This window comes from Xyrauchen texanus, chromosome 6 (assembly GCF_025860055.1).
Source record: "Xyrauchen texanus isolate HMW12.3.18 chromosome 6, RBS_HiC_50CHRs, whole genome shotgun sequence".
Taxonomy (NCBI): domain Eukaryota; kingdom Metazoa; phylum Chordata; class Actinopteri; order Cypriniformes; family Catostomidae; genus Xyrauchen; species Xyrauchen texanus.
The window spans coordinates 28972742-28990849 of record NC_068281.1 but is presented as its reverse complement, the minus strand read 5'-3'; the positions used below and the strand labels follow the sequence as shown (position 1 = coordinate 28990849).

At 40.7% G+C, this 18108-nt stretch overlaps 1 protein-coding gene across 3 annotated transcripts in view; it reads left to right on the top strand.

Annotated features, from left to right (window-relative positions):
- Positions 1-18108, top strand: part of LOC127644497 (protein Niban 1-like) — a 66102-nt gene that overhangs the window by 33339 nt on the left and 14655 nt on the right. For all 3 annotated transcript variants that reach the window (XR_007970669.1, XM_052127672.1, XM_052127671.1), the window contains 9 exons: positions 1306-1470; positions 5978-6093; positions 9357-9461; positions 10058-10220; positions 15135-15322; positions 15582-15728; positions 16474-16584; positions 16701-16808; positions 17455-17566. Coding sequence is in view for 2 of the 3 variants with exons in the window: in XM_052127672.1 (XP_051983632.1) it covers positions 1306-1470; positions 5978-6093; positions 9357-9461; positions 10058-10220; positions 15135-15322; positions 15582-15728; positions 16474-16584; positions 16701-16808; positions 17455-17566 (1215 nt within the window). In the remaining variant the exon portion in view is untranslated. The remainder of the gene's footprint in view (positions 1-1305; positions 1471-5977; positions 6094-9356; positions 9462-10057; positions 10221-15134; positions 15323-15581; positions 15729-16473; positions 16585-16700; positions 16809-17454; positions 17567-18108) is intronic.

Genomic DNA, 18108 nt, shown 5'->3' with positions numbered 1-18108 from the left:
CAGGGTATTCCTGCATCAATGCTGCCCAGAATGACGAAAGAGGGCAGGAGCTAAAGAGTTCCTTCAGTCTACTGTCACTCTTTAGCTCAATAAGCTGTTCCTGCATATCAATTGATAGCTCGTTTGCTGTGCACACAAACGGATCTCGAACCCACGCAAAAGAGCGATAATCCTCTTTAAAGTACGTCACAAATTGTTTTCTCACTGCTGACAGGTGCTCAGATGCTGATTGAAATAGGGAGGAGAAATCGTGTGACGTGCCTGCATCAGTGATAAAGTCTGCAAGGCTGGGGAACATGGCGCAGTTCCCTCGACTGATGCGGCCATGCCAGAGGTCTAGTTTTTGTGTGAAGGCGTGCACTTTGTCTGCAAGGAGCAAAATATGAGTTTCGCGGCCTTGCAAAGACAGGTTGAAATCAAACAAATGAGCGCCATTTTCTAAAGTCTATGAGCGCAGCACACACAAATAAACTAAATTGACATACTGCAGTTAAATTTCAAAATGTGGTGTTTTTATAGTTATAACATTTGAATACAGTTCAGCAACATACATCACACGACCTGACGACCAAGAGAGCTGACAATTGACCATCACTTAATGTACCATCACCTCACGATTGAAAATGTGACACTGATTTCATATGACAGTTCAACAAACAAGTTAATAATATTAAGTCACTTACATTTTAGACGAAATAATGACTGTTTTGGTCTATTTTAGCAGCGAAAATAGATCCGATGAATCCAAACAAAGATCACAGCATAGCCATAGCGCATCTCACAGCAATACTCAATCGTGTTTTGAATGATTCAGTGTTGTGAACGAATCGGTTGAGTCAAAGATTCAATGACCCATTCACAAACATCTGTCTCATTCTTGACGAATCGGCCGTTTGAACGAATCGTTTGAATGAACGACTCAATGACTCACTTAATGAAACCGCTTATGCATTTGCGCTCACTATCGACAAACCAATCAAATTTGTTCAAAACTTTTTTTTTTTTAAATCAGTCCAAACACATTTTAATTTTTATTCAGGAGTTATGTATATACAAAACTATAACTTTTTATGACTGTAGTTTAGTGATAAAAAAATGTGCCCAAAATATTTTTTTTTCCAGTTTTTTTCCCCTTCCATCGTAAGAGTGTCACCCGGGAGAGTGTCCGCACCGGTTGAGAACCACTGTATTAGAGCATTGCCAAACAGAGAAAGTACTTGCCATTCTGAGACAGAGACTATCTGTCCTCTAAATTCCTGTTCATGTCTCTCACTCCATTCGAATGAATGTCTGCTTGTTGTTTAGGATATAAAGAAGAGTCCTCTGTCCCTCTGGTAGTGGTTCCAGGTCCACTTCCTGTGTACCTGAGACTGCCTTACAGACGAGACTCTTACTTCAGTTTCCAGCAGGAGGAGAAGCGAGCCTGCTTTGTCTCAATACTGAATGACTGCATTCGCCATCAGAACCAAGGTAACTGCTCTACACTCAAAACATACGATAACAACCAGAAAGTTGTTGCTACTGACTCTACCTCAGTCTCAGAGTGTATATATTAACTTCTTGTTTGTGGTCAACAGACCAAAGATAAAATTCATGATTTAAACCAATGGACATCTTTCTTTCCATCAGAATCATCATAGTTACTGTTGTAATCTCTGTTCCCCGATGAAAGGAACGAGACGTTGTGTCGATTATAGTGACACAAGGGGTCTCTTCTGAGAGCCTCGCATACCTCTGAACTTGAGAAAAGGCCAATGTCAAGTTGGCGGACAGAATTTGCATGCCCTGCTCCCAGACATACGGATATAAATGGGAGCGGGCGAGCGACTGTCAGATAGGTTTTCACCGAGGAGCCGAGAATAAGGTTACGGCGCATTACAGTGGTAGGTATAGTGATGTGGCAAGGGGAACACAACGTCTCGTTCCTTCCATCAGGGAACGGAGGTTACAACAGTAACCATGACATTCCCCATCTGTCACTCACTCGACGTTGTGTCGATTGTAGTGACACAAGGGGTCCCACTTCAAAACGCCATATACTACCCGTGTTACGTGACTGCCGAGCCAGGTGCAAGCAGGCTTCTGCGTGCTAGAAGCAGCTGGGTTGGCTGCACGTAACCCTCCCCAACACCCCCACTTAAAGGTGTCATATACCGCTCTTAGGTTCCCATTACCCGTACGGCAACAGCCGATGCAACTTGTCTTAATGCTATAGATGCGGTCGCAGTCTTAGGATGACGTGAGCATCTGCCGGACCGAACTCCATGCAAGTGTCGCTGACAGAGAACGCTTGCAGGTCCCCAACCCTCTTGATGGAAGTGAGCGCAATCAGGAAGGCTGTCTTCAAGGAGAGGGCTTTGAGCTCGACAGGATCAAGCAGCTCGAAGGGGGGGTCTCTGAAGGCCTGAGAGGACCACTGAGAGATCCCAGGAGGGGAACAGGCTTGGCCGGGAAGAGTTCAACCTCCGGGCGCCTCTAAGGAACCTGATAATGAAATTGTGCTTACAAAGGGACTTGCCGTCAACTGCGTTGTGGTGGGATAAGATAGCAGCGACATACACCACAAAGGAGTAGATGGCGGGCGAGTTGTGACATGTGATGGGAGCATACGCCTCCTTGCCGATTCATGTACGCTACCGTGGCGGTGCTGTCTGAACGGATCAAGACATGCTTGCTCCGAATCAGTGGGAGAAACCTCCGCAGGGCAAGGAGTACAGCCAACAACTCAAGGCAGTTGATGTGCCAATGTAGGCGGGGCCCTGTCCAGGAGCCAGTGTCTGCGTGCCCGTAGCACACGGCAGCCCAACCCAGTTGAGAGGCGTCTGTGGTGACCACGACATGCCTGGACACCTGCTGTAGGGGGACTCCTGTCCACAGAAAACAGAGGCCTGTCCAAGGGTTGAAAGTCTGATGGCAGGAATGGGTGATAAACACACGGTATGTGCCGCGGCGCCATGCCCATCTCGGGACTCGAGTCTGAAGCCAGTGCTGGAGCGGTCTCATATGCATCAACCCGAGCGGCACGACTGTGGCCGAGGATGCCATATTCCCCAGGAGCCTCTGAAACCATTTGAGAGGAACCGCTGTGCCTGGCTTGAAGCGAGCAAGGCAAGTGAGAACTTACTACGCGCACTCGGTTGTGAGGCATGCTGACATTGATTATAACTCCAAACCGAGAAAAAAGATGCTCTGAACCAGAGAGACCTTGCTTTTTTCCTGTTGACCTGAAGCCCTAAACGGCTGAGGTGCGCAAGAACCTGGTCCCTGTGGGCGCATAGTAACTCTCGAAAGTGTGCTAGGATGAGCCAGTCATTGAGGTAATTGAGTAAGCGGATGCACACTTCCCGTAGAGGGGCAAGGGCTGCCTCTGTAACCTTGGTGAAGACGTGAGGGGACAGGGATAGGCCGAAGGGGAGGACCTTGTACTGATACGCCTGGCCGTCGAACGCAAACCGTAAGAAGGGTCGTGACGAGGCAGAATGGAGACATGGAAGTGCGTGTCCTTCAGGTCTACCGGCGCGAAGCAATCTTGATGCTGAACGCAGGTTAGAATTTGCCTCTGCGTGAGCATTTTAAACGGGGGTCTGTGTAAAGTCCGGTTGAGAACTCGCAAGTTCAAGATTGGCCGCAACCCACTGCATTTTTTGGGTACGATGAAGTAAGGGCTGTAGAAACCCTTCTTTATCTCGGCTGGAGGGACAGGCTCAATCACGTCCTTAAGTAGTTTTTGCCATTTTCGCCGCGCATCGGAGTGGAGCGAATACCACAGAAACAAGACGGGAGCCTGGCGAATTGAATCGCGTAGCCGAGTCGGATGGTCCTGGCCAGCCACGGCGCTGGCCTGCCGGGGTCCGGAGGCGAGATGGCCGCGTCCGGGAAGCCGGGACTGCAAAGTTTTGGTGCTGGGGTGCCGATGATCCAGGAAGTGAGGGAATTGCTCTTTAATTGATAATATGGGTACCGCAGCCCAAATGGGGTGCAGTGAAAGAAAAAGGGAGAACTAAAGATTCTCCTCCCGGCCCTCCACCGGGGGACGGAGAGGTCTTGCTACCAGCCGTCATCCCGAGCGCAGACGGAAGCAAATGAGCATGACGGTGGTTTGTGGGGCTGTGCCTGGCGAAACCGAGCCCACTGCCATCACCAAATCGACTCCATCGCCAGCTGGGTCGTCCTCAATCCCATGGGAAGAAGGAGCGATGCGGGAGGGAGGCTGGAGTGGCGTTCATTTTTAGAAACAAAAGCTGCGACCGCAACGTTGCCATGGTCATGTCCCCGTAGTAAGAACATGAACCATCCATAAATGCTGCCTCAGTGTGATCGCTACACAGGCACACAAGGCAGTGTCTATGACCATCGGATCTGGAGAAATACCGGCCACATCCAGAAACTACACAGCGGCGGAAGGGCATCTTTAAAAAGACGCATCCTGAAAAGGACGTTCAACGCTCGCTTGTGTATGTTGCTCTTTTACCAGAAAAAAACTATTTTAAAGGAGAATAAACTCTTTTAGGAGAGAATCGCTGTCAAAGCGCTGCCCCCTGCCCAGGGGCAGAGTCTGCACAGCGTGCAGAGAGGAGAAAGCCACTGGAATGCGCCGTCAGATCCAACAGAAAGCTCTCTTGCAGAGGCTGGTGAAGCAGTCGTGACACACAGCTTGCTGCTCACACAACCGTTCAGCTCCGAATAAATAATCTGTCTGACAGTCGCTTGCCTGCTCCCCTTTATACCCATATGTCCGGGGGCGGGGCATGCAAATTCTGTCTCCCAACTTGACCTAGGCCTTTCCTCAAGAATAGAGGCTCTCAGAAGAGACCCCTTGTGTCACTACAATGGACACAACGTTGAGTGAGTGACAGAAGGGGAACTCTGTTTACTCAGTTTGCAAGTACTGCTTGGATGCTTTTTTGTCTAATTCTCTGTACACCCAAAATAACATAAAAGCACTTTCTATATGACAGTAGTAAGGCTCAGAGGATACCTCAAGCTACAGTGTGTGGCAACCACTGTGTACTCAACTGTTTGCTACTGTTTTTCTTTGGTGGTCATGGTGATGCACTAATAATATCCAGAATTGCAAAGCTCTCTTCCTGCATGTGGGTAAGGCTTCCTCAGCTTGCCATTTAGTGGTTGCACAGCCTCTGCAGAGCATGAAGCTGTATGTCACAACCTAAACTTTGTCACACGACTCTCTTCACAACTTTTTGCTTGATGTATAATTTAAGAATTGAGTGGAAGGGGTTTAATTAACTATCCTAAACAAATTCTCACTGTTGTTACAGCTATTTTTATCACATGAATTCAATATAAAATCAAAATTTACTTTATAAATACCGTGCATGTTTCTGGTGTTAGTGTGTATGGTTCATTGATGCATGTTTCCAAAGAAACACATGTTTGTCTTTGTATCTTTTATCAAAATGTAATAACTAACTCTGAAACAACTTTGCACTTCAGCTGATGTCACTAATTCCTCTTATTTTTCAACCCCTCGCCCTTCAACCTCCTGGCTCCATTCTGGTATATAACGCCCACTTTTCACGATCCAATCAATTAATTTTGCATCAACTGCATTTTCCTTGTTGAACATTCTGTTTGACTTGGAATCAGTCTGGATCAGATTAAAGAAGTAAAATGGGTTGTGACTATAAACATGATTGTTAATTCTATCACATTTTATCAAAATACAAGGGATCTGTAGCATTGGCAATTTACATTTTCTCTTATCTAAGTAATAAGTGATCACATTTTAGCCTAACTGTTGCATCCAGTCCAATTCTTTTTTATGTTACAGTTTTTGTTGGTCATGACTTTCACTTCAACCAAAAAAAGAGAACTTTCTGAGAAACACTCACATGATCCAATGTATTAAACAATCAGTTCAGCCAAAGCCAAACCAAAGATCTGTAATGATATTAAATGAGATTCTCTCTGTCTCTCTTTCTTTCTTTCTTTCTTTTTTTTGTCTCTTTCTCTTCAGATTATCTGAAGAGAATGACCTGTGAGGTGCAGGCTTTCCTGAAGGCCATTCACTTCTACAGACAGGAGAAGGGTCATTATGAATCATGGGATATGCTTGTGGGCACTGACTGTCAGGTGGGCCTCCTGGTTGAACATTTCTTTATCAGTCACCACATTAATCACAAGCACTTTTTTACTCCACACAAAATCAAGTGAAGCACAGAGCCAGAAACACAGTGTCCACTTGTTTTAAATGACTCAGATGAGTCATACTTGATGAAGCGACCACAGATCCAAGTATAAACAAGTACATTTTCGCCTTAATCCAGACCACTGGCACAGTGCTCTGTAAGTGGGTTAGACAGACAGGATAGACTGACTGGAATCTTTTTAGAAGCTATGTGATTAAGACAGATGTCATACTGTGGTCAGCAGGCTAAGAGTGGACAGAGCTGTTGGTCAATGATTTAGGGTTGTCATGCTGTTAACATCTCATTAGGGGGTCATTATACTGCCATTACATGCTTGACTGAAAGTCATAAATGTACAGTACAATATATGTATATACAGTATATTAGTTCTGATCCACAATAGCACATTAGATCTTTAACAAAAAAACATTTGTCTTGATATGGTTATTTTATATCTTCTGTTTTAGTGTGTCAATAGGAAATATCAATTTTAGTTTTCCAAACATTAATTTTGCAAATGGAAAAGGATTAGAAGTAGAACAAAGAGTCCTCCAACAGATGCATCTCAAAATCATTGAGTCAGTCTGGGATTACATGTTGAGACAGAAGTAGTTGAGACAGCCTAAATATCACACTGGGGGAAAGACAGGACCCAAACGCAGAGGTAAAGCTCACAAGTCTTTAACTTGACAATCAACACAAAAGCACTTCAGCACCAGCTCGGTCGAGCTCAATAATGAAGTCACTGTGGCGAGGATAGTGAGTTTTTCAGTGTGTAGTGCTGTGGAGGTATAGACAATCCTTTGAAGGGTGGTGTGGTGTAAAGCAAGAGCCCAGAACAAAACTCTGGACATGGGCAGAATCCAAGGAATCCTCCTTGAGTGCAATCAACAGGAAAACACACTCCCTTGGATGAAACGATGAACCCCAGAAATGGAACCGACTGTGCATGAAACACACAGTTTTCAGCCTTGAACTAGCAATCGCTGAAGAACCTGCCTGATGTGTCATACATGGTCTTGCATATTCTGGGAGAAGATCAGAATATCGTCGAGATAAACAATAACAAAACGATCGACCGTGTCTCGAAGCACGTCATTGAGGAGCCCCTGAAAGATGGCTGGGGCGTTGACCAATCCAAAATGCATGACCAAATATTCAAAGTGCCCCCTATGTGTGTTAAATGCCATCTTCCACTCATACCCCTTCCTAATACAGACCAGATGGTAAGCGTTTCACAAGTCCAACTTCGTAAAGACGGCTTGCCAGGAACCCCCTTGCTACCGACGAATGGGGTCTTTTAACAGATGTGCAGCTGACATGTGGCCAGACAGGCTGCAAGTGAAACACAAGCCCTTGAGGAGCCGACGCTGCCTCTCTCTATGTGAAACTGTGAGCCTGCCCACCTGCATAGGTTCAGGAGAAGGATGAGGGTCAGGAGAGGCAAGAGAAGGAGTAGCTAGAAGGTGAGCCTCAGCTGTCCAAACGGACGAGTGGTGGCGTCGGCGATGTTCTCGGCGTTGAGCCAGGTGCTGATTGACTCTAATGGCTAATTCCACCAAGTCATCAAATCGAGTGAGCAAATTCAGTGAAGAAGAGTGAGCACGAGTATGGAGCTGGGGGAAGGATTTGCACACTGGATCTGCACGTTGAGGCATGTGAAACCATCGGTGCAGGGGGGGCTGGGGGGTGGTTGTGAGGTAAATACTATGCTGGACTAGGATCAGGAGGGAGGAAGGAGTTGCTGAACCAACGTAGTAAGCTCCGCGAGCTGCGAGGCATCATTTCCATGGTGTGGTTCGAAGCGGATATCTGCTCTTGATTTCGACCAAGCAGAGACACTTGCTGAGACAGGGCAGAGCGAACAGCAGTCTCCTCTTTTATTTTTATTTTATTTTCCTTTATAAATACGTTTTACTGAAAAAGAAATTAGTTGTATTTTGAAACACAAGTATTAAATCATGACCACTCACATGATGAAAAGACACAAGTAAAATCAGTAACCTTATAAAAGGTGTTTTATTCTATATGGAGAGGGTCCCCCGCAAGGGTGCTGCCATGTTGGGATCACATGTACAGCCGAATACTACTTACTTAATCGCAGTAACTACTTTGTTTTTGGACACTTTCACATATGGAATAAATGAATTATGGGTAACTGTGAATAGACAATTTGTACAATGGCATTAGCAACTGAAAACTATTACATTTAAGTGATGCTACATTCATGTTGCTAGGTGTTAGTGGAAGTCCAAAATGGCATAAACAGAAAAATGACATTTTAGCTTGTTTTATCATCCTCCAGGCAAAAAAGTCCTAAGAACCCTAAGTGTTTTCAAAAATAACAGTGATGCATGCCTCAGCAAGCACAACAATATTATTGATATGCTGTGACCCTTGTTAGTGCCTGTTTATTTAAAATTTTGAGATCACAGCAGTGTCTCTCGCAGGATGTCCCGTAGCCACACAAGGAAACACCTCTGCCTTCCTCTGTCTATCGTTAGGTCCCATATTCAACCCTAAATTTATGAAAATGTGTTTTTGTGTAAGGTAACTCAAAACAGAGCTTGTGATACCGATATGTATATTGTGATATGTAAGGGATAACAAACCCTGAAAGGGTGATCAGGTCCCTGATGTGAAGTGCTTAATGCTCAGCTACTTACCAACATTTTTTATAAATGGTCATGAAATATTGATCTAAGTTTAAAATATTTTATTATGTAAGAAGAAAAAGAAAGTAAAGTGATACAAGAGACATGAAACTAGCACAGCTATGTAGAAAATTGATTGCCAGAACAAATGTTCAATTACACAGTTTAGTGATTAATAAACAAAGATGTTTGATGGCAGAATGACCAATCCATATCAAGTATACCAGAGAGCCCTTTAAAGCTTAATTTATGCACTGTGTAACTGACAGATGGCCCGATCTGTTAAAACTCTGTATCCAATTAATATCCACAACTCTGTGGCAACTTCTTGATGCCTGTTCATATGGTGGTGTGCTGCAATTTTGTTGCAGACTGATTCATTTTTATGACATTACGTATATATTTTAATGACATATGACATTATAATATATTTTACTGTTCCTTCTTGTTGATGTTTGCATGTCTCCTGTATCATTACAACTAATCCTGCCATGGTGCTGCCATGACTCCAACCTTCCCACATCCCATTGTGACTCCCTCTGTCTCTCTGCAGGTGCTAGCTAACCTGGTAATGGAAGAGTTACTGCCCTCGCTGCAGACAGAGCTGTTGCCCAAACTAAAGGGAAAGAAGCGGGAGATGAAGAGGGTGTGGTTTACGGTCAGTGAGATCAGCCTGCTCCACACTTCTATTCTTAGACTTCTTCAATGCCTCAAGTTGTGCACTTATGTGTTGACATGCTATGTATTGAATGTCAAGCAATATAAAGACCAATTTTTTCCCACTTTATAATACTTTTGTAGGTAGATTTGCCAAAAATGAGTAAACATTGTGGTTAAGTGGTGCTATTGAACTTTACTCTGACCATTATGGCTCAACCAGTGGTCTGCGTTTGGGACAGAACTATCTGTCTTTCCGGAAGACAAGGAGAGTGTTTGTTGAAACTAATGGAGTTGAAATTACACACATCGGCTTTATGTTTGTCTTTATAAAGGTTTGATCTTCTGGCCTTTTCACTATTGTGGAGTCTTCTTCCATTGCCAAGTAAAGTTTTGTACAATGAAATTTAATTTCCCCTTCATGGCCTGTAAGAGTTGGAAGAGGCTACAACTGTATAAAGGGACTTTTTGCCATTAGGCAAAATTTACACAAAGGCAGCACTGTGTTCATGAAGGGGGTTTATGGTGACAATTTCTAGAATGTGAATGTGTTTATGGTTATGTTTTCTGTTTTTTTTTGTTTTACCATATGCTTAGACAGTGGAAACAACGTATGAGCTTGTGCAGGAACAGCTTCGAGAGGGACTAGAGAGTTTGAAAAATGAGTGCAGAGACACCACCAAACAGCAGGAGGCACTCATACGCTCAGACATGGACCAGATCATCAACTCACAAACATTTCTGGAAACTAAACTGCAAGGTATGGACAGACTGTAATGTGTCCATTCAGCGTTTCAGTTCTAGATGTAATATTGTATATAAATGAATTTCCAAATGTATGTACGGAAGGAGCTTTTTCATCAGTGCCTGCCAATCATAACCCAAAAGTGGCATGCACAGACCTCAGTAGGGACAGGGGCGTAAGGATAAAAAATAAAAAAAAGAGCACTGATTTATGTATTTATTTATGTAAAGAGTAGCACTTATATATACTAACATATTCTTTGCTTTTTGAGTATATAAGCATTTTTCTTAATTCTTAATTATAATTTTATTATAAACATAAGCATTTTCTATTATTTCCTCTTTCACAAATATTCTGTTATATTCCCAACAAAAAGCACAATATTTTCCATTTTTTTCCAGACATGGCCTGTGATAATCCCAAGTTTTTGACTGGTGTCATAGTAACACCATGGTATTTTTTTAAGTATCTTAGTGTACTATGACAGTATCATGAAAACGTAATATATTCTTTCAGTACCATGGTATTACCCTGGTAACGGCACAGTCTTTTTTCTGTTTTGTTATAGGGCTCTAATCTTTTTCTTGCCTCATCACTCTTTTCACTTCTCTCATCACTGCACCCTCACTTTATCATTTTCTCTCTGCTGCTTCCATTCTGACCTTGTCACCATGGTTTTGAATGGGTAGCCCACATGTCTGAAAGTGATTAGTCTACTACTAGTTTACTAAATTAAAGATAACTTCCGGGGTGCGGCTCTGCTGCTGACCCAGTGCCTCACTCGTGTATTGTTGTTTGTTTTTTCTTCGTTGTTTTGTGTTATTTGTTTTGTTTATTTATTTATTTTTTCTGTGCTAAAGTTAGAACGTTAAATACGAAAATGAGATGCCTTATTTACTGTGTGATGGCGCATATGGTGATGTGGCTAGCAGCAGTCGGCTTGGAATTGAACGCCGAGTGGCGTTTTTGTGTATAATCGGGAGGAACTTCTGTTATTAGTCCCCCGTTTACGGAATAACTGCCCGAAAGAGGTCCCTACTAAGTAAAATGGACGAACTATCATTGAAAGTTAAGTATGATAGTGATTTTAGACAAAGTCATTTATTATGTTTTACGGAGACCTGGTTAAAAGAAGAAAACCAGGATATCAACATAAGTGGATATGATAAGAGCAGACAGAGATTCATAAAGCTAGGGAGGAGGTCTGTGTATCTATGTGGATAACAGATGGGCAACTCAATTCCGAATACATGAACACTGAAGTGTGTACTCCGGATTTCGTAATTGTGTCTGTGTCTTTTAGACCTTTTTATCTCCCTAGGGAGTTTGGACAAATAATTATTTTAGTGTATGTTCCCGGACCGGTCTATGAAAAAGCCGGGACCAAAAGAGCAGAATGTTTTAATGATGCGCTGACCCGTTCGTCTGAACAACCAGTATGTATTCTGGGGGATGTGAACTCTTGTGATCTGTCATCCTATCTACCTGCGCTATACCAATATGTGGATTGTCCGACTAGACTTTCAGACTATTGCTGATGGTTATAAAGCTATTTGCCGCCCTCCCTTGGGGAAGTCAGACCACAATATTGTAGGCAACATTTATTCCCCAGATATCGGGCTAAGATTAAACAGGAGAAATGAGTTGTTAAGCATGTACGCCTGTGGACTGAGCAAAGCAAAGATCAATTGAGAGATTGCTTTGACCAAACGAACTGGCAATTGTATTATAATGTATGTGACAATGTTCATGATATTACAGACACTATCACATCTTATTTAAATTTTTGTGAGAACAATTGTGTTCAAACCAAACTAAAGATCTTAAAATATGCCTTAATGAGAAACAGGTGACCTTTATGAATGGTGATAAAGAATTAGTGAGAGAGAAGAATAGAGAATTTAGGGGGGAAATTAAAAGTGCTAAACTTGAATATGAGAATAAAATTGAAAGTAATTTTTTAAAGGGTAATGCAATGCAGGCATGGGAGGGTTTGAATGTTATGATGGGAAGAAAGGGGAAGAAAATTTACACCACTCCTTCATATAATGCATCTTTTGCAGATGATTTAAATGTATTTTTAGTAGGTTTGAGACTGGTGAATGTATATCTGAATCTGAAATTCCTTTATATGAGAATATTACCCTGGAAGAATATGAGATTGCATACTGTTTGTCTCGTATTAAGCCTAATATGGCACCTGGACCTGATAGGCTGAATGGGCGTGTAATGAAAGACTGTATTTATCAATTGACTGGGGTTTTTACTCAACTATTCCAGCTTTTCATAAATGCAAAAACAGTACCAAATTTATGGAAAATATCTACTGTCATTCCCATACCAAAAAAAAAAACAGGAGCTAGACAGCTAAAGGATTTTAGACCCATTGCCCTCACATCTGTATTGGGAAAATGCATAGAAAGAGTAACCATGAGGCATCTAATGAATTCTGTGAGTGACGTTCTAGATCCATTGCAATTTGCATATAGAAAAGCTAGAGGTACTGATGATGCTGTGTTAAATTTATATAATTCAGTTGCTGAACATGTACTACAAACTACGCTAGGGTTTTGTTTTTAGACTTTACGTCAGTTTTAACACAATGAAAATCCATATTCTTATTCAGCGATTGATTCATTTGGGGATTAACAGGGGATTTATTTGGTGGATTAAACATTTCCTTTCTAAAAATCCACAAAGAGTGGTTGATAATGGCAACATGTCTGGAACAATTATATCAAACACAGGAGCCGCACAAGGAGTAGTTTTATCACCGTTACTCTTTTCTTTGTATATTAATGAGTTTACAATTAGAAATAAGGTGTTTCGTCTTTTTAAATATGCTGATGATATGGCTCTTGTGGGTCTTTTGCAAGTAGGAGAGATAGGTAGGACTCGCACATACCAAGAGCACATAAAAGCCCTTATTGAGTGGTGTCAGCTAAGTGAACTTGTGGTAAATGTGGATAAAACAAAATAATTGGTAATTACTGGAGATAAGCTGAATATTTTGAAGTTGGAACCTGTAATACTTTGTGGGAATCCAACTGAATTTGTTTGCAATTTTAAATATTTGGGGACACACATAGATGCTCAACTTAGTTTTATAGAGAATACTGACAGCATCTGTAAGAAAGCTCAACAAAGGTTGTATTTGATCAGGAGGTTAAATCATTTGGTGTGAGTAAGAACATAATTGAAATGGTGTATAAAAATGTAGTTGAAAGTATTTTAACATGACCTTGTGGTATGGTAATTTGAGTGTTAAAAACAGGGTCAAGATGACCAAGATTGTAAATTAAGCCAGTAAGATAATCGGCAAGACACAGATACATCTGAATGATCTATGTACATGTAAAGTCAAGCAAAAGGCTTTAGTGATAGTAGGGAATGTGTCTCACCCTCTTCATGGTGAGTTTCACCTGTTGCCATCAGGGAGATGTTATAGGCAACCACGTGCAATGAAGAAAGTTTATCAGTTATCTTTTGTGCCCAATGCTGACTTGTTTTGTATGCCTTTTTTTTTTTTAATGTATATGTATATTTATATATTGTTTGTGATGTATTGTATGGTGAAGCCAGAGACAATTTTCCACAATGTGGATAATAAAGTTAACCAACCAACCAACCAACCAAACTGGCTTTGCCTGAATCAGAAAGCTCCTTCAGTTAATGTCAGTATTTTATAAAAGACATATAACATTTTTATCACTGAAAACGACGTGACCGCTCCAATTACAATTAATCAATCTTGTCTACACTGCAGGTGTGCCATGTGATAACGGAAATCGGGTAGCAATCGAGTATTAATATGTTGATGAATTTACAACACAATGCATAAAGTCGGCATTTTATCTGACCTATCTTGGTCTGCATTTATTGTCCTGCGTTGGTGTGTCTGTTTCGTTCTGTGTGTACACAGCCAAAATGCCACTATATGTTTAATAAATAAACAAAAGCAATGTAAATAATTCTTTTAATTATTATAGCATAAAAAATAAGTTAAAAGTATGTAAACATGTTTAGTTACATATTATTTATTATTCATGTTGCCTGCATTGAAGGCAGAAAATAAATGAGAAAATAACTGTATGCTTGTTCTTGAGTCGCTTAAATAATAATAATACATAAAAACGTTTTGGCACACATATGAAAATAATTAATAACTACTCACCTCAGGGGAGCCTGGGTAGCTCAGCGAGTAAATATGCTAACTACCACCCATGCAGTTCGCGAGTTGGAATCAAGGGTGTGCTGCTGAGTGACTCCAGCCAGGTCCCCTATGCAACCAATTTGGCCCAGTTGCTAGGGAGGGTAACCTCCTCGTGGTGGCTGTAATGGGGTTCGCTCACGGTGGGGTGCATGGTGAGATGTGCGTGACAACACATTCTTTCATGCGTGGATGCCGCGGAGAATTGTGTGACGATTCCACATGCGCTATGTCTGTAACACGCTCAACAAGCCACGTGATAAGATGCGCGGATTGATGGTCTCAGATGCGGACTCAACGAGATCCATCCTTCGCCACCTGGATTGAGGTGAGTCACAACACCACCACGAGGACTTATATCGCATTGGGAATTGGCCGTTCAAAAGTGAGGAGGAAAAAAAACCCTACTTCAATAACACAAAATTGGTGTTGTTTTAAACACTTTACAATGCATACAGGCAATATAACCAACTCTTACCAGGTGCTTTTTAATTGGCTGACAAACATAACTTATGAAATATTATTATTTACTCTACAACAACTGTCAAACATACGGTCAAATCATAGTGTCGATCGGAAAGTTTGCGAGTAGAAAACAACACATTCTTTCACTCACATATTAAATTAATATTATAGAGTCCAATTTAAAATACTCAATGAGAAGTAATCAATCTTCATGCTGTAGTGTTCCTTTTTAACATATATGTTTGTGTTTTAAGCTTTGGTATCAGGGCCAGCCATAAAATACAGTTCAGAGAGTGTGGCCCCATACCTTGCCTCTATTCTGGAGGAGCTGATGGGTCCAGTCAGTGCAGGATTCCAGGCTGTGAGGTTGCTGCTGGAAGATGAGCTGACCCGAGTCTGCAAGGATTTCCCTCAGGGAGGAGTCACAGAGGATCTTAAGACAGTGAGTGCAGTACATCTAAGAATAAATGTTAGTACTTTTTTCTAGTGCAAGTGAATATTTATCTACTGATTTCAAAATTTCCTAGCAAGACTATTGCATAAGTCTTGAGGAAAATAAGGTCAACTTTTCCTTAGAGTGGAAATATTGAACCAGAGAGCTGATGTTTTTAAGATCATGTCGGAAATAAGTCCATCTGAACTCATAAACATATTCAGCTCCCTTGAGTTCTTATGATTCATGACTGCCCTTGTACTCTAAGGCTCTGAAGCAGGTGGGCCGTGACCGTATGGAGGACTGTTACCAGCATGTGAGCGTCTTGAAGGAGCAGCTCCAGGAACTACGCAACCGCTTCAAGTTTTCCAACTCAATACAAGTCGTTCACTACACCCAGAGTCAAATGCAACAGGTGGGCCTCAGTAGGACTGTCACCAGCAGCTCTGAGTAACTCAGTGCTCTTTGTTGATTATTTTTAGACTTGGTGGGGCTTTTAGAGGTGCTTTTTCATGCTTTAAAACAGCTCATCCTTAATGATAATTTGTAGTAAACTCATTGTAACCACTAATTGTACCATGGTTTTTACTACAGTAACCATTTTTTAACTATGACATTTGTAGTAAAACCACATTAGCCACAAAATGTACCATGGATTTACCACAGTAACAATATTTTACAAAGATATTTGCTGTAAAAGCATAGTAGTTATACAGAACAACAAAAGACCATGGTAAATAAAATCATGCTGCCAACAAAATATTTTACTCTAGTAAATATATGGCAAATGTTTGGCACATGTACCATGGTTTAAAAAAAAATAATATATTTTTTTTTACTGCTGTTTTACTTCAGTTTGGTTAATTAAAAAGGATCTGACTCAACTTTAATTGCATAAATAGTCCAATCTTGTAGTGTTACATAAAATTACTCTTTGAACTATATTACTAAAGTTTTTTTCAAGTAATGGAAATTACTCCTGAAATACAAGGTTGCTGTTTCATTCTATGCGCCACCAAAAGTATGTAAAATTTAAGAGCTTTGTTTCATAAACTGTCACAAACATTGGTTCCCTCTACAGGTCAACATGTAGATATTAACAAGGAAATTTGTGTGAACTGCAGCATACTTGTTTATTTCTTCTTTTCTGTATGTTTTAGCTGATGGAGAATGCATTGTACACTTTCGAGATCCTACTTCAGTCTACCTTAAAGGATAAACCCGATAAACAGGCCTCAGTCATGGAGAAAGCTAAGCTACGCGTCCTCAAGGTCGGCTTTGCCTGCATGTACAAAGTGTATACCTGAGCACTACAGCAGGATGTAAACTTGACAATAGAAAAAATCGAATAAATGTCGCATAAGCATAATGGTAAATTTCCCTTTAGCAATTTGACTATGACAGCAGCACAGTGAGAAAGAAGATATTCCAGAAGGCCCTAGTGGACATCACTTTACCTGCCATCAGGAGAAACCTGGCTCCTGACTGCAAAACTGTACGTACCACTCATCTGTTGAAGATTGATTGTTTAGTAGATGGGGGAGTTTTGTGAATCATGCCCTGAAAAATTCATATGTTTTTATGTTTAAGTTAAGCTCAATCAACAGAAATCATGGTTACAGTAAGGCATTTGAAATGGAAGTGAATGGGTTAAGTGAAATTTCAAAAGTATAGCCACAAGATGTAGGGTACAACGGGCTAAAGGTACCTCTTAAGGAAATGTAGGAAAATAAAGAATAATTGAAGGTTGTTTTGAGTAAAATTTTGTAAAAAAACAAAAACAAAAAGGCGATGAGGGAGCCTTTTACCCCACAGAATTCCCCTAAGTGGTTTAAAGTGATTTCGTGTAGATACCAGGGCAATAGTTACAGTTGAAGTCAGAAGTTTACATACACCTTAGTCAAACCTTACTTCTATTGTAAGTATCTTAACGGTAACCATACTATACTGTTACTTTATAAAAAGAAATGCTGTCAGGTTGATTAATTCTATATATATATATATTGTTGTTGTTGTTTTTTAAATTAATAAAACCAGTTAATTTATATGCCATCATACTGCTCAAACAGTTGTGATTAGTATTTATTAAATTAGAGATCGTTTTTCAGAATTGTTGACTGAAAAAAATTCTCTTTTTGCAGGCACTTCAGAATTATGAACAATTCATATTTGCTGATTACACAAAATTTGTTCAAGTGGAGAATGTCTATGAGAACATATTACTCAACATTTTGAACAATGAAGTCAACAAAGGTAAACTGTATTAACTGTTTTACTTGATTGTCTGCAGAATTCAGAGTTGCTGTTTATGCATTGTAAGAAAGTGGTAACCTGCAATTGTTACCCTACACTAACACTTAAAATTAGTTTTGTTGGCGTAACCCAGTGTTATTATAGTTAATGAAAACTAAAAAGTAAACAAACTTAAATAATTTTTAACTAAAATAAAAACTGAAATTATTGTAAAAAACTGAAACTAAACTAAAATACTTTTTCATATCTCCAAAACTAACTAAAATAAAATAAAAATGATCTCAAATTCGTTTTAGTTATACTATATTACATATATACTGTATTATATTTTCTTGACACTTTGAATTATGTTCTAAACGACACATAACCTAAGATTATACCTTTAAAGAAATCTTAGGATGACTTCTACCTCTGTCAAAAGCAGAAAAAATACTTTGAAGACCCTCTTTTGACCAAAATCCCAGGTTTTTTAAGCTTTACTGGTGAAGTGGAACCGAGGAAAAAATATTCTCTAGAAAATATCTACATCAATTTGGAATACA